General features: G+C 46.2%; 2 protein-coding genes across 2 annotated transcripts in view; one reads left to right on the plus strand and one right to left on the minus strand.

Moving 5' to 3' along the window:
* Positions 1–4,606, plus strand: part of SNX3 (sorting nexin 3) — a 17,567-nt gene extending 12,961 nt beyond the window's left edge. The window contains 3 exon segments of the mRNA XM_033053804.1: positions 337–461; positions 3,926–3,997; positions 3,999–4,606. Coding sequence (XP_032909695.1) covers positions 337–461; positions 3,926–3,997; positions 3,999–4,020 — 219 coding nt within the window. The 3' untranslated portion in view covers positions 4,021–4,606.
* Positions 4,331–25,730, minus strand: NR2E1 (nuclear receptor subfamily 2 group E member 1). The gene is made up of 9 exons (XM_033053803.1): positions 24,893–25,730; positions 19,842–19,987; positions 19,023–19,110; positions 18,522–18,757; positions 17,062–17,208; positions 12,287–12,383; positions 11,752–11,901; positions 11,376–11,481; positions 4,331–8,995 (listed from the first exon to the last, which is right to left on the minus strand). The coding sequence occupies exons 1-9, from the start codon at positions 24,915–24,917 to the stop codon at positions 8,833–8,835; spliced, it is 1,158 nt and encodes a 385-aa protein (XP_032909694.1). The 5' UTR covers positions 24,918–25,730; the 3' UTR covers positions 4,331–8,832.
* Positions 25,731–26,150: the final 420 nt, after the last annotated feature.

Here is a 26,150-nt window from a genome sequence, read left to right on the forward strand (position 1 = left end):
TTCAAGATGCTGAAATGTTTTCATTATGCCATAAAGCATGTATCATATAAAGCAGATACTGTGGTTGAAAATGCCCAGAAATAAACCAGTGTGTCAGTCTTTTTTATTAAGCCTCAGTGCTGCAATGCCAGAGGCTTTTTGTTTTAATAGTTTTGAGTTAATTCAGAGATAAACTACTTGATTTCAGCTTACCTGTTGTGGGCAGGTTCTATTCTTCTCTGCTCATGTTTTATTATTTCACTAAGAATGTGACTGGTAAGTTGGGTCTTCTAGGTGGAAGAGGTGGATGAACTTGATAACAGACTGCACTTAAGGACACTTCTGTGAATCTTTCAGGTTGTGGTACCACCTCTACCAGGAAAAGCTCTTCTCCGTCAGCTCCCCTTCCGAGGAGATGATGGTATATTTGATGATTCCTTTATAGAGGAAAGGAAGCAAGCTCTTGAACAATTTATAAACAAGTAAGTGTTGGATCTAGTTATTTAGAGGCAACCCTGGAGCTCAGCCCTGGAAAATTGAATTGAAGCTACTAATCCTCCTAAAGATGGTAACTGTACCAGGTTCAGAATATTAACTTCCATGTAATCTTGCAGTGGAATGTACTAACATTACTCATCCCTTGTTTAGTTTGGATATCTTAGGGCTTACCTGAACAGCTGAAATTACTATTAGAGTTGTTAATTTATGCAAATTGCTACTAAAATTATAGTGTTCAAAATAATACTACTTTATAATTTCTGAAAGGATATCTTCCAACTGAGTGAACAGTAGAGCTTACATTGGGCTTACAGCAGTTTACTTTGATTGCAGATGTGAGTTATTATCAGTTTGTGATAATGCATATTTTCTCTAATCATCCTGAGAATCTTTCTGAAATTCTGAAGTAAAAGCAGTACTCAAGGTATGCACACATAGTTTGAAATAGACACTTTAGATTTTGTCCCTGCCTTTCAAAGGGTGAGCAGAAATTATAGTAACAAGTCTTATGATTCTTTTTCCACCATCTGACGCTACTAACCACTGTCTGTACACTGACCTGTGTGGTTTAATCTTTTTAACAGTGTGGATCCAAACAGTGAGTAAGGGGTACTGTCAATTAACCAACTCTTCAGGTCCCTAGAGACAATGCTGTTTAGACCAGTTGGATTTGGGACTGCTCCCTCAGGGAGTTCAAGCCTGTCAGTTCTTCTGGCATTCTAATCTCATTCAATAGTAATGCCTTTAACAGGAACAGAGGATGCCTGTGAGTTCCACCAGAACTTAGGAAAATGTAGTTGTCAGTTACTGTTAGTTCAGGAATGTGTCTTGGAGTTGCAAGTGACTAGTTCACTGAAACTGTCTGTGTGACCGTATGAAATCTTTGACATTTTTCTTCACATAGTTGCTTCTTAACTCATTTTGGAAGTATTGCTAATGGTTCTGAACAGTGAAATGCTTCAGACTGCTCTTTTTGCTGTTTGAAGACAAGTGGAATGAACTTCCAAGGCATCCAGTAGTAGGATGGAATGCGTTTGGGTTCTTTTTAATGCTGTAAAATCAAGACAGTCATGAGTGTAAAGTACAGCCTTCATCCATGCAGATTTGGAGCTCTATCTTGAATGGAGAAGTACACTTACTGGAAGTTTTGTGTGCTGAGTCTAGCAATATGCATGGAAGAGGGTTATTGGTGTTATAAAGCAGCTGATGTGAAACAGATATCTTACCCTGCCTCTCTGAAAAACTTCATATAGCTGACAGAAATGGAATGACCAGTTTATCAGTAGCCATTTTTCAGTCCTACTGCAAGTACTAAATTGATTTTGTGGAAGTGTAAAACTTCTTGGTTAATTTTTTCTCCTTTGAAACATAAAAGGAGATTAATGTAGATATTGATGTAGTGGCAGAGTTGAGTACATCTGGAATAAGGCCTTCCAGGCACAAATCATAGCAATTTAACTCATCAGTGTATTCTAATGGCATGACCAACTCATTAAGTAGATATCACTAAAGTTTTGAACCATGTAGAAGCTTTAAGGCTTCTGCCAAGTACTCTGGGCACTAGTGAACTTAGACCTGAAGGTCCTTTGCACATTCGCATTATTGCTTCTGGATCTTTGCTTCTGGAATTAAGAGAGTCCCTCAGAAAACTGATACCACTGGAACAGAAAAATATTGGTGCACTGGTGCTAGTTCTTAGTATTTGGGAGTGTGAGATGGATGTTGTTGAGAAGTTTTGTCCCTCTAGATGTGAAATCTGAATCACTACAATGCAGCTTGAGTCAGCTTTCTTGGCCCAGTTTACTAGCACCACCATCAGTGCTACGTACAGTAACATTCACAAGAGTGGCTGTGTCTCAACACTGGTCTGTGTCACCCTGACTTTGAGATACATGAAAATTCTTGAAGTAGCAACTGCTATGTGTAAGGGTCACCTTGGAGAACAATATTGAGGGAAAGCCAATGCAGAGTGAGGTATTCCTGTGAAACCAAGAGCTGAATCAGAAATCAGATCTATTCTTGCAATTCAGCCACCAATTTTCCATCCTTCCTGGAAGGCAGAAGAAATTTGCTGTTGTCTCATCCTCTCCTATATATCTTTTCATTGAAGTTTAACACTAGTAACTTCATTCTGATGGGGTAATAAACTCAACCTAGTTACTCTAGACTGTCATCGTTGTGAGCTAGTGCTTGAGACTGCTGACCTTTTACTAGAAGCAGGCAAGATGGATATGTTTTATAACTGCACTTGTAATAATCCATCAATACTGGATAGGAGAGCTCCGCTTACTCATTATAGGTCACCCTCAATGACGAGTGAGTATGTTCTGTGGTGAAATAAGCACTAACAGATAAATTTGGAGAAGATGCACAGAAGTGCTCGGAAGTGGTGCTGAACCATTGGAACTGAATATGTATTGCGTGTGTTCAGCCAGGTGCCTTCCATTATGGGTGGAAATGTTCTGACAGATACAGAGGCCACAAGGCTTGCACAAGCTGCCCTTGGGATGGTGGGAGACTTTCTGTCCTAAAGGAAGAAGTCTGTCTTGATTGACCAAACTGGATGTAGTTTTTTTCAAACCAAACTGCATTAGGTATTTATGTCCATAAAAGAGGAACTTTTAGCTATCTGATTCTTTCAGATTTTTACCTACACAGGAGTCTCCATGGTATTTTAAGAGTTCAAGTGTAGTACCTTGTGGTTTTCTTCCAAGTTTGTGAGTGTCTTCTGATTAAATTTCAGCTCCTTTACTGTTAAAAGGATGTTTTTTCAGCTTCAGTTAAATCTACGGTAGAGATGCTGGTGTCTCCTAGAAGAGGCATGCTGGTGTCTCCTAGAAGAGGCATGCTCTGTCTCCTGTGTGTGCAGCTAGCACATGTGCAATGAGCAGAAGGACCAGTACCCGCAGGATGTGTGCAGTGCTCCCCATACAGGCCAGGACACTGACCCCAGAGAGTCTTTGTCTGGAGCAGTGCCCAAGCCTTAGGAAAGCCTTCGCAACCCCTGCTGGAGCCAGGCTTCAGCTCTGCTGGGAGGAGCTGCTGCTCAGTGACTCTGACAACTGAGGGAATAAGTGGCCCTTAGAAGGGTGAACCATGGCAAAGGTGTTAAGACCTTTAAAAAAAATCCTCTTGCCTTTCTTAGCTCTAGATTTCCTAATGCTAGAATGAGCACTTGCTTGGATAGTCCCGTCAATTGCAGGTGACAGATGATATAACATGCTTCCAAGGGATCAGAGGTAGCTCAGCGTTCCTATGGACTAACTTCATCTGGGGAAGCATGATAAATCTTGCTGCTAGACAGTGTTCTAGTTGCCAACAGTGAAGTGAAAATGGGATCTATGCCCAAGTGCAGAACAATAGGTTATTGGTACAAAACCTTGATCTGCAGGATAGCTGCAAGTAGGCTCAATTGGTTCGCACTAATGCTTGTTTTTTTCCTCTCCAGGGTTGCAGGCCACCCACTGGCACAGAACGAGCGTTGTCTTCACATGTTCTTACAAGATGAAGTAATAGATAAAAACTACACACCATCCAAAATAAGACATACTTGAATTTTAAAAGCATCTCCTCAAATATTAGTGGTTCTTATGCTTGATTTTAAGAGGTTGTAGTTTGTCTTAGCATGCTGAGGATGAACAGGCACGAAGTCTCCACTAACACCAGTACACTGCTTGGTCTTTGCATATGCTTTATAGCATTTAAGAACTCACTTGTCTTCTAGCTAAATCCCTCTGAATCCTTGATTTAAGAATATTATACTATGAAACCATCCACCCCTTGCAATGTCTCACAAACCTTTCCACTATTATTTGCCATGACTTAACAATGTTTACTGACTTGGCCTTACTTGAACTTTCACGACTGTAGTGTCACGTGTTCACTTGTATTTGACTAAACTGCTATGCTGTTTCTGAGATAGTCACCTGTCTGAATGTCTGTAGAAAGACTGCTTTATTTCTGATATCCTGTATGAGAAACACTTATGCAATTGTCTTCAAGCTTGTAAAACACTTTATACTGAAGTAATGAGGGAATTATCTTTATATTCTGTAAGAGGAAAAAATTGAATTTATATACTAAAGTAACTTGTCTAAAGTTTTGAAATAAAAGTGAAAACTACTTCAAATGTTTTGTCACTCTTGACCTTGAGTGTGGAGTGTCTCATGCCTTCTGAGGAGAAGGGGCTTGACTGTGCTAAGTGAACTGGTACAGCCTCACTGTGATGCTCTTCCACAGTGTAGTTGTGTATCACTAACAGTCAGCACTAAGTACCCTTAGATGCTGGCACTCATTCTGCAAGTGTTAAAGAGCATATAAATGTATAAAAGGCTGTTGCTGTGTTATGGAGCCAAAGTTGGAATCCTACTCCTGGTAGGCAGTGTACAGATCTGTGACTTTAATAACTTTGGGAAAAGAATACCTTTCTACTTGGCATAAGTATCAATTTAGCTTCCACTAGCCAGTGAAAACTATGCCATCCTATAGAGAAAGGAATGTTTACATCACCTATATTATAACATCAGTCCTAGATTAAAGTAGGTGTGCTCTACAAATAGAATTAGGAACTGGAAGTCATACAAGTCTGCTGTAAGATGTGATCAGAGACCACTTCCCTGAACACTAAAGGAGGGGTGAGCTGTAGAATTGTGCTGGTTTGGCCACTGGTGCAGTGCAGGTGCTGGATGGCTGAACTGCAGTTCGAAGGCAGCACTGCTGAAGTCTTTTATACGAGAAGGAAGTAAGCTAGAAAAGCTTCATTAGTCTACCGAATGGGACATGGAAGTTACCTCTCTAGATGTTCTTGAAAGCAGATTCCAGAACACAAGCAGCAATCTGCTCAAGTGTTTTGTGCTATTTGATAGCTACATGTTGGCTTAGGCTCAGCTCTGCTGCTTCTTTCCTTCTTATGACACTTATCTCTGTAAAGAACATCCTACAAACTTGCTGGCAAAATTAGTAACTTCTTTTAACTAAGACCATTAATCTCATTTATAGAGATCTGAATTGACAAGGCAGTGGTGGCTGGCTGGATTACACATAGTACTAGTGATTAGCTACACTGAATAGATAGGTGTTTGAATAATTGCTCTGAATAATTTAAATTTAAGTGGAAACTTCATACCTGAGACTCTGCTGATTCTCTCTAACTGTTCTTGATTTTCTCTAGATATTCAAGAAACCAAGGACCAAAACTGACTGTCCATTTGCAACCCAGGGCTGTCATTTTTCAAGATGTTTTTGATAATGTAAATAATTTCCAAATTTCCCTCTTCTTGTTGAATCATCCCTAAAAGTTGAGTTATTCTTGAAAAGGGCGAAAGAAAGATTAAATTTATTGAAGTTTCGTTATGTAAGTTTAGATAGAGAATAAGCTGGGTTGGTTTTTTTTCCTCAAATGTTATTTTCTGGGAAGCTTTCTTCAGAAATCAAAACAAATGCCATACCTTAAACCTGAAAGATTATGACACAATCTCTATCATTTGCCATGAAAAAAAAAACCAAAATATTTAAGCTGAAGAGGGAAAAGCTGCACTCTTGAAATCAAAGGAATAGGAATACTATTTCCAAAGGACTTTTGATCATTAGTCTTTTAGAATGACGGGGCATTTGCATAGTACTCTGGGATCTCGCCTAGCCTTCAGTCCTTCAAGGCTAGCTAGAGACCCTCATTCTAGTGTAGTATAACTGGTTGTGCTTTAGTGCAGTGTGCAGTAATGGGAGCAAGACAGTCTGAGATTAGCTGTGCCTAAACCACAGGGATCTGGGCATTGTTCCCAGCTTGTGAGTCTGCTCTGCAGCTGGGCCAGGTCTTGCAGGTAAGAGGATGAGATATGGGTGTGGTCCCATTGCCCAGCCTGCTTTGCCTGTATGCTGTTTTGCCCTCTAGCCTGGGTGATGTAGGGACTGGGACTACAGCAAACTGCAGGGTGTGATTGCCTGGTTGCCTAGCAGGGTTGGATGCAGTTCTTGTTTATTGCTGCTCTGGAACAGCAGCATGAATCCTATTGAAATGAATGTTCTATGATGGATTCTGTGCAGCGCTGGGTTCTGCTTCTCTAGTTCATAAACTTGTCACAAAATGGAGAACCACAATTGATTTTTCTGCCCTATCAGGTTCTTTTTTTCTGTAGCAAGCAGAAAATGGTTGAAGATTATTAGAGGTGCAGGAGGAAGGAATTATAAACAGTTTGTTGGTTTCTTTCTAAGAACATGCTGTGCCTTATGGTAAAGTGCATTTTTAAGTGCTCTAAGATATTTTGTATAAAAGATACATTGAAGTCCCATAGCCTGTGCCTCATCTTGTGGATTTAGTTCTTGGAAAAGATAGAATGTTAGACCCAGCAGGCTGCAAATGGAAAGAGCTGGGGTTAAAACTTTGACCTCTGAAATGTGTGAGATTTTTGAGCTTGGAAGTCAACAGAGCTAGGATTTCGCTTGTGACCTGTATTCCTTGATGCTGCAAACCAATGAGCCATCAATACACACAGTTTATTTCCACCTGTCATTTTAGCATACATGGTTCTTCAGTTACTCATTGCCATATCAACAATATATTTCCCTCCTACTATTGCCAAGTTGTTCTGTTGATTGGGAGTTGTTTTCGCCTTTCTTTGGTGTGATTATGCAGTTAGACACCTTAATAAAACCTCAGTCTTTTTAATTGAAGCAGTGCTTTTCTACTCATCACCTTTTGTTAGCTGCACAGTTCACCAATATTAAAAATTGCAATAACATGCAACAGAAGGCACGTACTGGAGTAGACCTCTGATGCACTTAGTGTTGTATCCTAGAAAAAGCTACATGTCACCTTCTTGAGAATGAAACGTTGCAGCTGGTATTTATTTGGATTACAGAAAATAACTCTATGCAGGATCTCACAAGGCGGGATCACTTAAGCTATTCCTTTAATGTTAGTCTTACGTGTTTTTAAAAACCTCTGATGATGGAAACTCCACAGGACCTAGGACAATCCATTGTAGTAAAGAATATTTCTGTTCTCTGGTAAGTAGGGAACAGTGAAAGAAGCTGATTAAGTACAACAGTTAAAAGATCAGTGGAAAGTAGTTTAAATTCAATATATTTTTATTCTTTGTAAATACAATGAGTACAACTTTTTAACTTCACAAATCGGTTAATCCACTTTGTACAGGAAAAGTTTTACTCATTCTATGATAGTTCAAGTGCTGATCTTTCTCAGTGCTAGTTCCTAATAACAAATCAGATTTTGAAAAGTACAGCAGCTATCTTTAAATGGTTTTTTTCTACATTTTTCATACATCAAATAAGCAGCTTATAACATTTTTGTGTGTGAGAGGGTGTAGGCGAACAAGGCTTCAAAATTAGAACCTGGAGTTTTCTAAAAAGGCATTGGAGACTTTTGGAAATTGTTAGCATTGTATCAGTCAACAATCTTTATTTCTTTGAAATAAAATTCCTTCCATTGACTTTTTAATAGTCATTTCATTTCTCTGCACATCTCATCGACAAAGAGTTTGGCCACCGTTGCCTTTGGTTTCAGCACTGTGCCAGCGGGACAGCCAGCAGATCACTGAAGCGGTCATCTCCATTGTATTTGGTTTTGCTGTTTTAGTCTTCCTTTCTTGTGTTGTCTCTTTTCAGGTGTATGTGTGTGTGTGAATGTATGTCTGTGTGTGTGGAAGAGGAAGGAGGGAGGGTCGGGGAGGAAATGTATAAAGCTCTTCTGTCTTTGAGATGTTAACTGAACAAATTGTGGTGACGTCCGCGTCAAAGATCACCAGTTCATTTTGTAGGAAGAATGGAGCTGCTGTCATAAGCTACCTTTTAATCAGTCCTGAAGGCCACTTCATGATGTATAATAGCAGAAGCAATGTTTTGGTAACTTGGTCTCAAATGTTGCCTATTGTATTAAAAACATTTTCCCAACATAGGCTACTTTTAAAACAATTCTGAAGGCCACCACATCTTGTGTTACAACAGAAGCCAAGTTTGGTCACCCAGTTCCAAATACTGAACAAGCTAAAGTACCTTCTTTCACATTTTGTCTCAGATCTGCCAGTTAAATGAGAGAATAGCAGAGTCTTTGTTAACTATGACTGGCATCTGAATTGCCTCCATCCTGTAGTAACAGGAATAGCAGCCAAATTCCAACCACTTTCACTTTTTCTGTAGAACAAAGCATTCTCTCCATGATCTAAATCATTCTGTTCAGAGCAGCAGAATCATATCTACTTGGGTATTTTTTGTCAATGAGTTTAAGGACTAAACGTTCCCAGGCTTATGCTTCCTGTAGATTTTGTTAGTTGAGGCTTATTCTCCATAGATAAAAGTTCTTCTCAAACTGTCCATCCTGATTGTTTATTTTAAGGTAATTTATATGTCACTGGATTTGTACATATCTGAAAGCAGTCTTGTAATTGGTACATTCCCAATGGTCTTTTTGAAAAACACTTCTTCTATTGTAGATGGACTAATTGAACGTAAAGCTGGTAAAAGCAATAGAAGTTTTCCAAAACGACAGGGTTGTGTGGGATACCTGGGAAACAGAGAGAAAAATAATTTTGTTGAAGTTTTAAAGTATTTTTTCAAAGGGATGACTTTATTTTATAGAAAAAGACCAGTATTTACTAAATTGCACAGGTAGTGCTACCTGTGTGTCCTGGTTTTAGACAAATTTGGGAAGAAACCTCATAACCTCAACCTAGTTCAGTCTGCATGGTCTACAATGACTCAGAATCTAGTGGGAAACTAGTGTCACCCCAGGACACTGCCAAAACCCTGTGTTTTGTACTTGTGTGAGCAAGAAGGTTTTAAGTCCCAAGGAGAACTCTCCATGGTAATCAGCAGAATATAGGACAAGGTTTCTGAGTTTTGTTTAGCTCTTTTGTTCCCCTAGAGCAGTAGCAATACTAAAACTAGACCTCCTCTGATGTGTCCCTCATACATTTCAATGCAGTTCAGGGAAGACCTTGACTTGTAGTAACTACCCTGTTATTTGAAGTACAGTTTAAAACTAGATGGATTTTCATGGTAATCACTTTACCCCATTTTGGTTAGCAGATATATTGAATACCAGTTGACATTTGTAAGGAAAGTTTTTGTTAAAGAAGCTGTGGTTTTCCCCAGGTAATGTCTTTATGTATAGGATGTTTTCCATCCTTTCTCACAGCTTTTGAAGCCTGCACAGCATAGGCTATGCATTTCTAGCTGTGCTTTTGCTGGCTTTACAACAGTGATGCTCAAACTTCTGCTTACAGTGGTCTCCCTAAAGGAAAGTGTAGGTTGTTTGGAGAAACACACTGCTTCTCCAGACTGCCTACCCTTGCATCCTGTTGAGAGCATCTCCACTGGGATCAAAGGGCTGATACTGCAGTGGCATTGGCAGGAGGGTAAATTCAAGCCTGAGGATGAAACGCACAGGCTGAAAGTCCTCTCACAATGGAGTCTGAGTGAGAGTTGGGTCAGTGGACTGCACTTTTTCCCTTGTAAAAGGATATTGTTTACAACATACACTGGGTAGCACAGTATTTAAACACTTCCAGCAACACAGGAATGCTGTGGAAAAGTTGTTCCCTTGGAAAGGAAGCTGTGGGTATGTATTCCTCCCTAGCTTCTCTCTCCAACCAGCCCTGTCTCACTTAAGGTCTCCAGGGAGCAATCTTGATGGAGAAGGCCTTCCTAAGAACAGGAAAAGACTGCTATGCAGCAGTCACTCTTTTTGCTCTGAAGCAGGCATAACTGGATGGAATTTGCATTTTTACTTCCATCCCCAGTGCAGGCCATTCCCTGTAGACTAATAGAAGTGCTTCAGAGACTACTACCATCCAATTTCTGATACTGATATGACTTCTGCCTGAAAGAGCTACTGTGACAGCAAATCAAAGTTTCAGAAGGAAAAAATGGTATAAAACTTCCTCTTCCACTGCTCCATCTCCAGCTGTTTCCATCTCATGGACCTCCTCTGCAACTAACTGCACCACAGTGGAATTCACAAATTCTGGGGTTTTCATTTGAACCTGAGCACAAGCTCCAGGCAGCATCTTGAAAGAGCCGCTAAAGTTCCTTGTGTCCTGATTTCTGTGTCTGCAAAATGGAGGAGATTATATGGGAACTAGAGATTGTGCTCATTCTGGTCTGAGATGCAATCACTTTTTGAGCATCACTTTTAGTGGTATTTGATTGACTAAAACATAGAGGAAAAATTAACCCCTGAACTGCAAAGCGTTGCACAGCTGGTGTCACTTCCCAGAGGAAGAGCTCTCCTTTTAATGCTTTTCTATTTGTTTAAAAACGTCAAGGTGCTGGAGCACGCCCAAAGAGGAGCAACAAAGCTGGTAAGGGTCTAGAGCACAAATTCTGGTTAAGGGTCTAGAGCAACAGCTAAGGGAGTTTGGATTGTCTAATCTGGATAAAAGGAGGCTAAGGGAAGGCTTTATCACTCTCTACCTGAAAAGAAATTGTAGTGATGTGGGTTTTGGTCCCTGCTTCCAGTCACAAGCAATAGGACAAGAGGAAATGGCCTCAACTTGCACCAGTGGAGGTTTAGTTTGGGTATTAGGAAGAATTTCTTTCCCAAAAGGGTTGTCAAGCATTGGAATAGGCTGCACAGTGAAGGATGGAGTCATCATCCCTGGAGGTGTTTAAAACATCTGTAGATGTGTCACTTGGGAGCATGATTTAATTGTGGACTTGGAAGCATTAATGGTTGAACTGGATGATTTTAAGTATCCTTTCCAACATATTCTATGGTTCTACTTTGTGAGAAAATGCCAAATCCCAGCAGGCTGACAGCTGATGTATACTCTCTGTAGCAGCCTGGTCTCCATTTCAGACAGTGCAAATGTTACCTTCTGTGCAATGAGAGCAGGATTTTACCCCTACACCTGCCTGAAGCATTGACAGTAGACACCACTGACCTGGTGTGAATGTAGCTGTTCAGGGTGAGCTGGGCTTCGTCTTGAAGGGCTGCTATGGCGGCAGCATTTCGGAAACTCCTCAGTTCAGAACCACTGTGTGTGGGCACTGGAAAGCAGATCAGTTACTAGTTCAGCTTGACTCTTGGGTGGATCAAAACAGTTCAGCTAGTGCTATCAATGGAAATTAAATGTTCCCATTAGTTCCCCAGCACTCCACTGTCAGCCCTTTCAAAATGCAGCAATGACTATTGGAATTCAATACCGGGAAACCTACTGGGTAATACAAAGCTATGCCTGGTTTAAAACATCATTTTCACTTTAAAGCAGCAACCTCATTGTTTTCAGACCAGACAAGTGAGACATCCTTTCTGCTTACCAGCTTTAAAAGTGACAATGCATTTGAGACAGGCAAATTCAGTTGCATCTAGCCGAAGTTGTCTAAATCTAGCCACAACCTCCTGTAAAGCCTGTATTTCTGAAATAATTTTATTCAGCTTCTGAGAATCTGTATTGTCACTATTCATGCCTGAAACAGAAACAGATGAAATAAATAATATTAAAGGCATTTGCTTTATTTTTTATTGATTTCTGACAAAATCCTCTGTATCAATGTCCTCTCTATTGTCACACTTGTCTATCTGGTTCCATGTAAACTGACTATATTGTATGAAAGTTAATATAAAATCTTCTCTTGGATGATAACAAACACAGTAATTTGCATTTAAATGACAATGCAAGCAGTCATGAATACAACAAAACAACATTATTTGCATTTAAATATAGATTTATAAATGACAGGTATGCTCTATTGTTCAGTAGGAATTTGTTATTCTTTACATGTTGTTCTTTTTTCAGTAATGTATTTTTATGGTAATTTTTGTAACAAAGTCATTAAATTGTGCAATTCTTACCAGATACAGCCAGTAGAGTGTTAGCATCAACTGGAATGGCCCATTGTGCTATTCCTAGAACAAACAGTTCTCTCCAAGCATCTTCCAAAAGCATCAGCTGTCATACAATAGATGTACAATATAACATAGTGTATAATTTATAGATTTATAAACAATTTAAATATGTAAATTTCGTTATTTTAAAAACTACTTTAAATGCCTGTCATGGTATTTCCCCCACAGCATTCATTAGCTCTTCTCTTAGTCTTTTGAGAAGGTGTCTAGAAATAAGTCTATGCATTGTAGAAAAACACTGAGGGTTGGCTCACTGTGCACTGTGTTGTGGACCAAAAGGGAAGAGAAAGAGAGTGAGAACTCTTTTCCCAGAGCATTTAACATGAACACACTTGCTTTCTCAGCATGATATGGATTCTCTTCTCCTCCCCCTCAGAGCTTATACAGCTGTTCTAGGACAGGTTGGATGAGTGTTTTCCTCTTGCTCTCTGGGGATTACATTCCTTTCCCTTAGGAATGCAGACTTTTGTGAAGAAAAGCCTGGACAACATCCTGCATCAGTGGAGGATGCAGGATGTTTAGGGAGCAGTGCTTTAGAGCACACATCCATCTTACAACCCCTTCCTTACTAAGCCAGTCTAGATCTGTCAAGCAGAGCGTCTGGATGCACAAACAATTTCTCAGTGTCACCTGTTTTTCTGCTTTTTTGCTTAAAATCACTCAGAAATTCCAGGCACTAAGAGCTGTTTCCTTTCAGAGATGTGAATATCCAGGCACCTATGCTGACAGCACTGCTAGTTCTCTGCAGTTTTTGCACATTGCGTGTGTGTATGGAGGATGTGTTTTTCTCTGTTTTCTCTGTGGCAGTGCTTGTGATTTCCCTGAAGAGGCAGCGGTGCATCTGAAGAAACAAGACTTCTGGAAATGCAGGCTGACAAAGCCAGACCAAACATGTTAATCTTGAGGGCATCTATGGATTGTTAGCCCAGACCAACTCTTAAGAGAGGTTTGGAGGACCTCAGGTTCAGCTGAAGTTCATGGCCAAAAAGCACGTGGTGGTGCGTACATGTTGCTGGGGTCTGGTGTCACACAATAGGATGGGAGAGATTTGAAGTGGGGAGAGCTGTAGTGGTAGAAGGTATCTTCTAGCAGCTCCATGCAGTGAAAGCAGATTGCCCAAAACTCAAGCAGAAAAAAAATGAAGCCACCAAACCAAAATCCCAAAATGTGCAATCATTAATGTTGCTATGGTCCCTGAAACTATCAGCAGCTTAGCTTCTTAGGAAAAGAGGAAGGAAGGTATTTTAGATATGTAAAGAGTCTGTAAAGAAGAACGAAGTAAAAAAAGATGCTGTACCGAATTAATGATGATATCCTTGGAATCAGATATGTGAAAGTAGTAGGTGATACAGAAAGCATCAGTAGAAGTAAATCCTTCATTTATGTGCAAACTCTTAACAATATTACTGTTCAGGACAGTATTACTTGTTGCCAGCCACTAGGACATGAGGCAATGGGCAGAAACTGCACCAGAAATTCCACTTGAGTATGAGGAAAAACTTCTTTACTGTGCACCAAGCACTGGAACATGTTACCCAAAGTGGTTGTGGAGTCTCCCTCACTGGAGATGCTAAAGAACGATCTGGACACAGTCCTGTGCCATGTGCTCTGGGATGACCCTGCTGTGATCCCTTCCAACCTGACCCCTCCTGTGATTCCATGATTACAAGTTTTAAACCACACTGTTCCAATCTGAATGGAAAAAAGAATTCTCAGAGTCTCTGCTCTAAACTTGTCACTGCAGGGTGATGTCCATTTTATGCCTTTTTGCCCTCTGTGCTTTGCAGAACTTCTCCATAACGTCAGGAAATTGTGACAGAAAGGTACTCGTGTGTCTGCATACAGTTGATGTTTGAAACACTTACACTGGGTTTTACAGTACCAAAAACTGCCCAGATTATTGCCTGAAATGGAGATGGGGAGGGGGTGCTGTGTCTAGAGTGTAGTGCCCATCTCAGCTTTCTTCTTCTTAAGAGCAGATGAATCTACTCTTAAGTTTCCTAACCACTGCAACCTGCAAACCCAGTCCCTCCTCTGGATAATCCCACCTGATGGATGTGCAGGTGTCTGTAACCACATAGGAAATGATTCACCAGCCTCTCATTTGCTTTTGTAAAACTTTTTTTTGGCATTCTTTCATGCAGATACAATAGTAATGAATAGTGGTTCCTAGAAGATATCAATTTCATATTTTCTTTCCCACCAAATCTTTAAAGTCAGAAGACTTTGGAAATAAGAGACTATTCCAATAGCTAAAGCTTTCTTCATGCCTATGCATAAGTCTGTAAAACCACCAATTAAAATAATTCATGCTGAAGTCATACTCAGCCCTCCTTCTTCAAAGAAACAAGTACCAGGCTTTCTGAACAGCTGGTTTTGCTTCTTAATCAACCCCATCCTTAGTGTGACCTTTTGTTGTTGACCTGCATTGGGCCAGCCTGTCTAATGTGGGCAGGTGTGCAGGCCAGCAGAACTAGAAGCATGACAGTTTTTGTTGTGTGGTTTCCATTTCAAAATGGACTTATCTGTATGAATCTAGGGAAGGGACACAGCCTCTGTTTTACCAGAGGTAAGCAATGCAGCAATGCTCAGAGTTGAGTTTTATCAGATAACTGGTTTCTGTTTATTTCCCCATCGCAGAGTCCCGAAATCACAGTGCACTTGCCTTTTTAGAAGAGTACAGAAAAAAGCAAAATTCAGGAAAATATTTTAGTCTCTCTCAGCCAGATGTCAGGGATACCAAAAGAGAAATGCAGACATTTACAGCTGGGCCATTGTCAAATTAAATAAAGCAATAGAAATGTTATAAATGTCAACTGTATGATTATTCATTAAATAAGGTGATTAAAATCAGAATTATTTCTTTTCCAGCTCTCCTAAGTATTACAGGGGAATCATGCAGAAAGAGGCCCAAATCAAAGCTTTTCAGCTGAGCAGCTCTGAGTTCTGAGGAAGCTGACTTGCAATGAGGTACAGCAAGTGAGAGTGATGTTAAGGAAAGGTTTTTAATACGTTATTCACTAAGATTAGTCCCTGCTATGAAAGTGAAAGAGGTAGTCAGTTATTTAACAGGAGCACTGTGGTATCTATGATAAATAGGCAGGCCATGCTGTTTGAGACATACTTGGTCACCTGCCATGGAGATTTTCCTTCTTCCCAGATCCTGCTGCCTTCTCCTCTGCACACTAACAGAGATGATGGTGTGGGAAATGCCTCCCTATTATATCAGATAAACCCTTTGCCTAGGGAACCTCCTGTGGACATGGAAATGGACCCACTCTCCTCCCATGCACTGGGGCTGCTGCTGGAGCAGCACACCTGCTTCTTGTCCCTCACACTTGAACCTGTTTCTTTGGTTGCTCACTGTGACAGACCCAGTGCTCCACAGGATTAGAGGCCACAGAAGACATGATTAGAGAGCAGCATCGGTGCCACATTGGGATTTTTGTCTTCCTATTGGCATGTGTGACCTTCCAGGCCCTGTCTCATTGCTCCTCTCATCCTCACTGCATAGCAGGACTGCAGGTGGAGCTGAGCAGCATTGTCCTCTGTCTAATTTCAAAACCTGGGTTTGGTGCTAGAAAATGAGCATTTTTATATATCTTAGATTTACAACACATTGTCACCATCATTATTTACCTTTAGACTGAAAACAATATTGGTTTCCTAAGAAGCTCTTTTCTTTTTGTTCAAAATACATATTTACATATCAACTGCAACACTTAAAACGTGCTTTTGGGGAGAAGAACTAGTTCATCTGACAACTGCTATGTAACATCTATGGCACAATTTTTCTAGTTACCATTTTGGTAAATTAGCTCAATCATATCAAAGTATTAGATGTCTTTTATGATTGGAGCTTTGTGTAGATTTCCACCTTCCATTTTACAATTATCTGATTACTTTCTTAAAAATTGATGCATTATACAAAGCACACTGAGTCCTCATCAAGAATCAAGTCATTAAGAAATTGTTCCATCTTGTATGGTTCATCTATTTACTTGAGGCAAAGGCAAATTATCATAGAGGAAAACAAAACATATTAGGGAAGATTTTAATTAATGATAAAAAATATTGGGGGCTGGCCAAATACTGCTTCCATCATATTGATGTAATTGTAAGCAAAGGTGAATAAGGAAAAAATGTTGGCTGTTTAAACAGTTGTGAGGAGAGGAGGAGGAGGAGGAGGAGGAGGAGGAGGAGGGGAGGGGAGGGGAGGGGGAGGACGAAGAGGAAGAACTGGCAGAGTAAGAAGAGGAGGAGGAAGAGGATTGGTCTTCAGAAATAACCTCAGTTATATCCTGAGACCATAAACTAAACTAAGCATTTTTCATCCCAAAATAGCAAAGTAAGATGCTATTCCCCATTTTATGGAAGGAAAAGCTGTCCTACGAGTAGAGAAGCAGTTTGGGCATGCTAAGCTTGGTTTGCAGCCTGGTGATTTCTCCTCTAGCACTTGTCCTTCCATAGTATTCATTTTATGTTAGATCTCTTTCTTCCTGTCTTGATTTTCACTTGCTTCATGAGATAAAAGTCAGAGGAAAGCATTTTCTAAATCACTGCCTGGTTTCAGGGACAGACTGAAACTCTGCACTGAACTTCAGAGCTGTTGAAGTCCACTATGGATTTCAAGGTCTTAGGGCTGGAAGTTCAGGACCCAATGTGAAGTCTGAGCCTTCTTTAACAGGCAGGCCAGGCTGATGCCACTCCCAGTGTCTTACCTGGTCTTGTAAGGACAAGGTGGAGAATGCTGGGACACTTTTGGCCCACTTGATGCTCATGAACAGAAGTCTGGCTGCTGACTCGCAGACGGATTCAGTGGCCACTTCGTAGAGATACATAGGGGTACCGTTGACTTCATGTGGGTACTAATGTCAAAGAGAAAATAAAACCATTTCATACAGTGTCACCAAGGCAGCCTGCTCTTCTCTCCCCTGCATGCAGTGCTCCTGCTCATGCCTAATACAGAGTGTGCACTCTCGTGTTCTGCAAGCAGAGGGCATTGCTTGCAGTGGGCTCACTCCAACTGCTCCTTGCTGCTTATCCATGTGGATGGGCTGTACTAAAGAAACTGTTCAGAGCAGGAGGTTGAAAGGAGAATGAAATTATTGCATCAGGGCGGGGGGGAAGAAGAAGTGTACCAAAATGATATGTCATGCTTTACTTTGTTATACAATACCACACCTCTGATAGCACAGTTAGAAGAATTACAATTTTATTAACAACGTGTAGTTTGTAACCTCTCTTCATAAGCTGATTTAGCATTCCAGCCCTGCTCAGCAAAGCAGTAAATATTCATTTACCTAAACCTTCATCTTGCTCTCTGACTGTAACAGGTTGTAAGTAGATGTACAGAGCTAAGCATAAGTATCTAGAGGATGTGTAGGGTTTTTAAATAGAGTTATGTTTTCAAATGTGTGCTACATTTTCTTGCCAAATAATTTCTGATTCAGCATTTTTCAAAATTACCATGAAAAGCTATATGTTGTAACCGTGTTTATGGTGGGCTCTGCCAAGCTACCTACCAGCTCTGAAAATGCAGAACTATTTAAGCAGTTTCTTCTGTGATTTTCTAGATACTGTGAAGATGAAAAATGCCACTGTAAAAAGGCTAATGAAAAACATTGCATTGCAGCTAATTCTTGTGCAGTAGAGGCCACAGCAGTGCTTCCACTGGGCTGCTTAGAAAATGTCACGACCAAGTAGTGCAGAGAGCCAGCTTAGCCAGGTTTGGGTTTTGTATCTGTGGGGACAAGCTGCAGGCTTTGGTCAGTACACAAAGTACTTTCTGAACTACATCACTGTGGAGATTGGCATTTTGCTGAAGAAAACTCATTCACAGAGATTGCATTCCTTGTGAAACAAGGTTTAAATGTGATTTGTGGATGGGCTACAGGCAAGAGGAGCGTTTCTGCATCCATAAAGGTATAAGAATGTATGAGAGACAAGGTTTGTATGGAGCAGGTTATCAGTTGGTCCTGCTGCATACCCCTTCTCCAGAGGGTGTTACAGCTCATATCCTCACAGTTTTTAGGGGTTTCATGAAAGTCCCCACCACAACCTACAAAGCTTCAAGCTTTGCTGTTTGTCATGTCTACCCCAGAGGCAGGAAGGAGCCGACAGGTTGCAGGCACCTCAGCAGCAAAGTTTGCAGCCTGCGGGGGCCAGGGCAGTGACTGACCTTTGGGGTGGGCTGTGCCAGGCCCACCAGAGCCTGTCTCTCCGGGGTGCCAGTGACAGCGGCCAGCTCCAGGCCGTGGGGCTCCAGTTGGGAGACGGCGGTGAAGAAGGCGGGTGCCGGCAGGGCGGCAGCGGGGAAGTGCGGGGCTCCGCCGCTCTCCTCCTTGTGCCCACGGAAGTAGAGGGCCACCTGCTTTCGTATCGTCGACGTTCGGGGGCCCCGCTCGTGCTGCACCGCTGTGGGGCATCAAAGAGAGGCGAGGGGGTCACCTCGGGGATCCGCACTGGCTGCCCCGCACTGCTCGACCGGGCTTCCCTCCCTCCCTGCAATTTTCTGAGGCCAGCCCTGTGTCCCCCAGCCCGAGAGGTGACTGGGGAGAAGTATCCGAGGGCTGCCGCAGGACGGGAGGGTCATTAGTGGCCAGGCCAAGGAGACACCGGTTCAGAGCAGCTCCCTCCTGCTGCCCCGCCACCCCAGCCCCGGGAGAGGGGGAGCAGGTACCATCTTTGTTCATGTTGACCTCCAAGCACTTCTTCAGCCGGCAGGCTCGGCACTGGTTCCTGTGCGTCTTGTCCACCGGGCAACCTCCCTGCAACACAGCCAGCCGTCGGGCCGGGGGCAGCAGCGCGCCCACCCCGCCGGCCCCGGGCGCGGAGAGGCCGCCCCTGCCGGGCCGTGCCGCGCCGTGCTGGGCCGTGCCAGGTGCTCGGCCCCGGGACAGGCCGGGCCGTGCTGGGCCGTGCCAGGTGCTCGGCCCCGGGACAGGCCAGGCCGGGCGGGGCGGGCCGGGCCGCCTTCAGCACCCGAGACAGCGACGGCGGCGCCGCCCCCTCGGGGCGCTCCGCGGCACCGCGCATCCCTCCGCGCTCCCAGCCTCGCATCCCCGCTCCGGGAGTGGAAAGGAGAGCGGCCGGAGCAGCAAGGGAAAAAGAGGAGCTGCCTCCGCCTGGGCACGGGCATGACACACTGGCGTGTAAACCCATGGCTGTCCTTCGCCTGGCTGTGCTGAGGCTCACCGGGAGGCTGCCCCACTCTGTCCTCCCATAATCAGGCGGTGTGCTGGAACTGCCCTCCCCCTGCCCGCGTCCCTCCTTCTCCCTGCGCATCTGCCCCAGCCTCTCCGGTGGGCTGAGGGGGAGGCGGGCTGGGGCACCCAGCGCCCGACCTCGTCCCGGGACCCCTGGGAAGGGAGTGTAAGGCTGCGGCTGCTGCATCTTGCTGCGGGTGTCTCTCTGTGGGTGAGGCAAAGGCAATGCGGGCGCCTGGGGAAATGCAGGGTAGGGGGTGCAGGCGGTGAGAGGGCTAGGCTGCGGCTGGTACCTGATTTCCTGATTTGCAAACATAGGTCCTATTCCTCCTGATGCTCCGCTTAAAAAACCCCGAGCACCCATCACAGGCGTAAACTCCATAGTGCTTCCCGGAGCTGCGGTCCCCACACACTTTGCAAGGGATGTCTAAAATGCGACCTGAAAGCAGAGAAGGGAAGGAGGGAGAGAGAGAGCGCTCAGCAATCTGACCTCCGGAGGGATTAGCCCCAGAGCCGCAGTACAAGCAAATAATGAAGTGATTTTATAGCCAACTTTCTTTTCCTTGAGCAAGTGTCAGTTTTCTACAATGAGCATTATTCATGCCCCGCTACGTTTATTTGGATCTTCTATAATCGCCAAGACCCATTTTGGAAGGGAAGATTACAGCAGCGGGAGCAGCAGTCTTGCCTGCTAGAAGTGAGGATGAAGGGGGAGGGGAGGGAATTCGGGGGGTTTGGTGACGGGGGGGGATCTGTTTCCCTCGCTTTCTGGCACTCGGCAAACAGGACGGCACTTTCCCTGGGCAGGAGACCAGTCAGGAGACTGATGCACAGAATAAACCAAACCAAAACAAAATAAAATGACCGGGAAACCAAGTAACCTCCTCTCCTCGCTAGCAACCCTGGAGAAAGAAGGCTGATTTCCGCCGCAGAGAAGGCGTGCCATTTTCTTCACCCCAAAACCTGCAGCAAACTTTCCGTCTCCGTTTTGTGCGCGGAAGAGTCAGCGGACCTGCGAGCCTAGAGGGTGGGCAGTGCCCCTCTGTCCCGCTCCGCTCCGCCTCGCCCGCAGCCCCCGCTTCGCCGGGCGCTACTTTAGCACCGGCTTTGACTAGAATTGCAAATGCTCTCAGGGAGATGTGAAAACTCGTACAGAGACTATTACAGCCCGGTTCAAGAAACCCGCCAAAACCCCGCTCGGCTTCTGCCGTTTCTCTAGGTTTTTTTGGGGTGTTTTTCTTTTTCTTTTACTTTTATTTTTTTCTTTTTCCTTTTTTTAATTTATTTTATTTTTTCTTTTCCTTTTCTTTGTTTTCTTCTTCTTTTTCCTTTATTTTTTCTTTTCGTTTTTCTTTCATTTTTCTCTTTCCTTTAATTTTTTCGTTTATTTTTATTTTCTTTTCTCTTCTCTTCTCTTCTCTTCTCTTCTCTTCTCTTCTCTTCTCTTCTCTTCTCTTCTCTTCTCTTCTCTTCTCTTCTCTTCTCTTCTCTTCTCTTCTCTTCTCTTCTCTTCTCTTCTCTTCTCTTCTCTTCTCTTCTCTTCTCTTCTCTTCTCTTCTCTTCTCTTCTCTTCTCTTCTCTTTTTTTCCTCTGCCTCAAACAGCCTTCTTCGGTCTTACCAGAACTTAAGTTAGAAACTCAGTCCCTCTCTCCAAACCTTGGTCTTCAAACTCTAATGAAGGTCTCTCGGGGCCCCTGTATTTGTTTGGAAGTAGTTTTGGAAGAGCCCCGGCTACGGGTGGGTGAGGATGAAGGCTGGAGGGGGAAAAGCCGCAGCGGGAGGAGCGGTGCTGGGGGGCGGGAGGGGGGCAATGGAAACAGGCCGCAGGGGCTCCTCTCGCTCCCTAGAGAATTTAGGAGTCCGAGATACTTTCAGACATGTCTGCGCTAAGGCTCTAAGACAATGCCTGCTGGCAGACAATAGGGACATTAGATAAAGTGTTAACTTAATGATTTTGCCCATTGAAACTCGTTTGACTGCCTCCAATGAGCACAAGCTGCCAGCTTCTCCCCTAAATGAAACCCGACAGCTGCTATACACAACACGGCGAGAGGGACGGGGATTAGGTTAGGGACTGCGAGAGGGAGGGGTGGCGGAGGGAGGGAAGGTGGGAGGGGGGAGAGAGGTTAAAGAATACAAAACTTTTGCGCAATTAATAAGGAGCGCAGCTGAAGGATGCCCCCCCGCACCACTGCCTGCGAGCAAACCGCGGCTTTGGAGCTGCAGGTAGGCGCCCGTGAGGAGGGCTGAGGCCAAGGCACGGTTTCTGGGAGTGTGTAATTACAAGCCCTCCTTGCCACCTGCCTATTGGGGCACCAGTGACCCGTCAAAAAGTGTAGCATGGGAATTCGGATATCGCACAATGCAAACGGGGGAAAGCGCCCGACTTCCCTCTCCAGTCCTTAGCATCCACGGGGAGAGAGAGGATCCACACGCACGCACACAAAGGCGGAGGAGGAGGGGCAGGCTGGGGGTGGGGGAGACACAAGCGGTACGTGCAGCGGTGCTGCATCCCGGTGCCGAGCCCGGCACTGCTGCGCTGCCCCGCGCATCCGTCCCACCGCCGCTCCAGGTGCCGGGCCCCGTCCGCTGCCCTTCCCGCGGCATCGGGCCCGGCTTGGGCCGCGGTCCCGGGCCCGCCGTGTGACCGCCACCCCCGGGACACCGGGCAGACACGGGGTCCCCGCTTCCCCGGCAGGCCTGCGGTGCGGGGCGGCCCGCTCTGGCTCTGCCGCCACTAAAGTCGGCCAGAGGAGACGGAAGAAACTTGTGTTAGTATTCCCCACACAGATTTTAAGTTTGGGAGCCGCTTTGGAAAAAAAAAAAAAAAAAGAGAAACACCTATGCATTATGTATGTCTATTTCCACACCATGCATGTAAACATACGGCCCGTATATTCCTTACACGTCCCGGTATTCCTGCTATAAATCGCGAGAACCTGGAGCACCTCACCAAACCCACAGAACCACGTTTCCAGCCGCCGGAGCTGCGTGCCCGGTTCGCTCAGCTCCGCGGCCCCCGGCGAGGCGCTGCACCGGGAGGGGGGCACGGCGGAGGGAGCGGCTGGAGCCCCCCGGCCGCGCTCTGCACACCCCCCTGCACCTCCCGAACCCCCAGCCCTGCCCCGCGGGGGCTGTTGTGAGAAAACTTTCGTGCAGGGCAAAATATGAAATAAGTAGACGGGTAAGAGGCAGAGCGGGGGGTGGGAAGGGAAAAATGTAAGCTTGACACGGGGTCATGCGATAACTGATTAACTCTGTTTAAAAGCGCTCCGGTTCCCCGAGGTACCGCTTCGTCTCAGAAGTTTTAGCGCTAAGAAAATGGGATTTCTGTTCAGCAGGGAAACCGTTTTGAACATCCCACGACAGGGGGTCCTTGGGGGCTTTTTTTGTGTGTCATAATTGCTTAAAGGATATATGGCAGCCCCGATTACTGTAATTACCATCAGAGGCTGTTGAAAGAAGTTAGTCTGGGCTCGGGGGACGGCGGGATGGGGTCTTGTTACCACCCAGGCAGACATCGCAGCTGACATCGCCGGGCGCCCACCGGCGGGCAGAAAAGCCAAGAGGCAACCCCCTTTGCCCGGGAGCCCCTCAGGACCCCCGGAACGAGCGCCCAGGCCCTGGGACAGCTGGTCGGGCTTTTACATGCGCTGCCGAGGCCGGCTGGGCTCGGGCCCCGGCCCTGAGCAGACACAGAGTGTTCCCATCCCCGTGGGGTCTGACTGAGTCGGGCCTGGGGGTCCCTTTCGGGCGGTCCCCAGGGGTCAGGGGGTCAGCAGTGAAAGCGGCGGCGGTGGCCAGGGTCGCTCAGCGCCGTGGGGCCTGAGGCGCGATCCAGCCCAGCGGGTTTTCACCTCCGCAAAATGTCTCCTGCAGAAGCTCCTCCGCCCTTTGGGGACGAGACCCCCTGGTCCTTCCTGCCCCTTCCTCATCACTCAGAAAGCTGTCAGGAGCCCCGATAACATCCCTGCCCGGCTGCCCACGGGCCCGATCCCGCTCCGGCTGCCTCGCGCTACCCATGCAGGTTTGGGAGCGCAGTCGGCCGAAGCAGCCCCGGCCGCCGCAGCTCTTTTAGCCCCCGTCCCCTTGCCCGGTTAGCACCTTAGCGCGTCGACTACAATTTTATTTCCTCCCTCGAGGGGCTGGGGCAAAACGATGCCGCTCCCTGCCCCACGGAGGAAGAGGACAAACCAGCGAGGCCGAAGCGGCGGCAGCTCGGCCGCAGCTCCGGGGGCTCCGCGCCGCCCGCCCGCTCCTCCACGCGCGCCCGAGCGGCCCCCGGCTGCCCCCGGCCCCGCCGCCGCGCCCCGTCCCTCCTCCCCGGCTTCCCGGCCCCCGCGGACAAAGGGCGGACTCGGGTCAAAATAATGGAGGGCAGTGGCGAGGAGAAGGCCGCGGGGCTGGCAGGGGGCGGTCGGTGGCAGGTACCGCGGCGGGAGGGAGCTTTGCCTCCCTTGGCCGCCGCTCCGCAGTCCCGGGAGCCTGTCGGAGCGCAGAGGAAATAGCTGTCCTATCCATCACTTGTCAGACATTAAATTGGATTGGGTATTTTTTCCCCCTTTGTTACTGACTCCATCCATATTACAAACTCCGAAAGTCCCGTTGGGATTATACGAATTGAGCCATTCTGTAAGAGCGGTTAGTCATGCTTTAAATTCCCCAGTTATGAGGTGCATGGATTTAGGATTAAGGAAAATGTGACTTTTAAGTTGTTTCTGCTTTCCTCGTTGCAGGATTATTTGTTGTAACTGGGAATGGTGTGCAAAGTATTGCATTTAAATCCTCCTTCGACCGAGTTGCTTACGCGATTCCGTGTAATTGAGTGACCGGAGTTTCAAACTCTTAAAAAGAAATTATTATGTCGCAGAAGATTGCATAAAGCCCGTGAGAAAACCAGCACGTTTAAACGCCGAAATGCCTTTTAAACCCAAGCCTTCTCCCCTCCACCCCAGTACCGGAGACCCGCACGCAACCGCCCGCATCCCGGCGGGACCAGCCCCCTCCTCGCCGTCGGCGGAGCCACCTTCCCGGGGGCTCGCTGCCCATGGGCTTCTGCCCCGTTTCCCGGCACGGAAAGCCAGGGTACGCAGCAGGAAAACGGCTTTTCGTACGCCCCAGGCCCAAACTCCATCGGGACAACCCTGAGCCTATATATTCGTTGCCACTCCGGTTGGAAATATACACTTCTTTTTCAATTGGGCGCGGGGTGTGGGGGGGTGCAAACCGAAGCCACAACCCCCCCTCCCCTTCCTCTCCCACCCCTCCACCTCCCGCCCCCCAGGCCAGGCTGCAGCCGGCCTCGGAAAGGCTGCTCGAAGCCTCCACCGCGTTATTACCCACTTGTTGATCCCGCCGGCTTGCTCATGCTCGAAGCCCCCGCGTGTCGTTAAACTCGGGGCGAAGTGTCGGCGCCGGGGCGAGGCGGTGCGGCCCCCCCGGGGCCCCCCCTGCTCCGCGGGGCAGGTGCCTCCCTTGGGTGCTCACTGCTGGCTCCGCCGCGGGGGCCGGCACATCGTCGCCGCAGCCCCGCTCCCGCAGCGATGTCCTCCCGAGGGACGGGGACACGCTGCGGGGACGCGGAAAGGTGGGGGGCAGAAGAAAAAAAGTGGAGCAAAATTTAAAAAAGAAAAAAAAAGGAAAAAAAAAAAGGAAAAAAAGAAAAAAATAAACAACGAAGTGACCCAAAGTCGGCGGCTGCTGGCTGCCCCTCTGCGAGTAGTGCTCTCGGGACCCTGGGAGGGTGCTGGGGGTGCGACTGTGCTCGCCACCGCGCTCCTGGAAGGCAAGCGAGAGCCACAACAGCCAGGACAACAATGAGGCGAAGGAGAAGGTAGGATAGGGAGCGGGGCTCTGCGCCGAGCGCCTCGGTGCAGCAAGCAGGGAGATCAGAGCCTAGAAAAATAATGGAAGGGGGGAAAAGGCGTCAGAGGAGGCAGTCTCTGCCTCTCAGAAACTGAATGGTATAAAAAGGGAAAGGTTTCCAGAAGTTCATTACACTGGCTGACTTCGCGCTTTGAGCTCCAGGCTTCGGCCCCTATAATATCGGCAGAGAGGCTGTGACAGGCAGCGGCGGGGAGGGGAGAGGGACGCCCCTTGCCCACTGAGCTTCCCTCGCTTTCCCCCCAACTCCTGCCGCCGCGTGACGTCACCCCGCGCTGCCAAGGGGAGGGGGCAGGGAGGGGGTTAAATGCTAATGATATTAATGAACCCCCGAGCGGCTTCCACACAAAATGCAGCGGCTGCCGAGACGATTCCGCCTCCTCACTCGCCTTGTGCCCTCGCTGTCATAAAAAGGGACAACACCCCCCTCCAAAAAAAAAAAAAAAAAAAAAAAAAAAAAAAAATTAAAAAATCAGAAGACAAAAGGAAAGCAGAAAGAACGGATCAAGATCCCGTTTCTTTCGCATTTTCCCGTGCTGAGCCCGCCCGCGGTTCGCCCCTGCCCTTGCCCTTGCCCCGGCCCGGGCAGCGGCTGCGCTGGCAGGCGGCGGCGCCGGGCGGGAAGCGGGCCGGGCTGTGAGCCGGGCCGGGCTGTGAGCCGGGCCGGGCCGAGCCTCCAGCCTTCCCGCCGGGCAGCCCGACCGCAGTCCTGCCGCGG

This window comes from Catharus ustulatus, chromosome 3 (genome assembly GCF_009819885.2).
Source record: "Catharus ustulatus isolate bCatUst1 chromosome 3, bCatUst1.pri.v2, whole genome shotgun sequence".
Taxonomy (NCBI): Eukaryota; Metazoa; Chordata; class Aves; order Passeriformes; family Turdidae; genus Catharus; species Catharus ustulatus.

What these genes read in the sequence shown, in the direction of transcription:
- NR2E1 (XM_033053803.1), bottom strand. Translation starts at nt 24,917, where the DNA reads ATGAGCAAGCCGGCGGGATCAACAA. An exon ending in CAAGCCGGCGGGATCAACAA is followed by an intron (nt 19,988 to 24,892) that starts GTGGGTAATAAC and finishes CTCTGCTTTCAG; the next exon opens with GTCGCATTTTAGACATCCCT. An exon ending in CATTGTCACTTTTAAAGCTG is followed by an intron (nt 11,482 to 11,751) that starts GTAAGCAGAAAG and finishes TCTGCTTTCCAG; the next exon opens with TGCCCACACACAGTGGTTCT.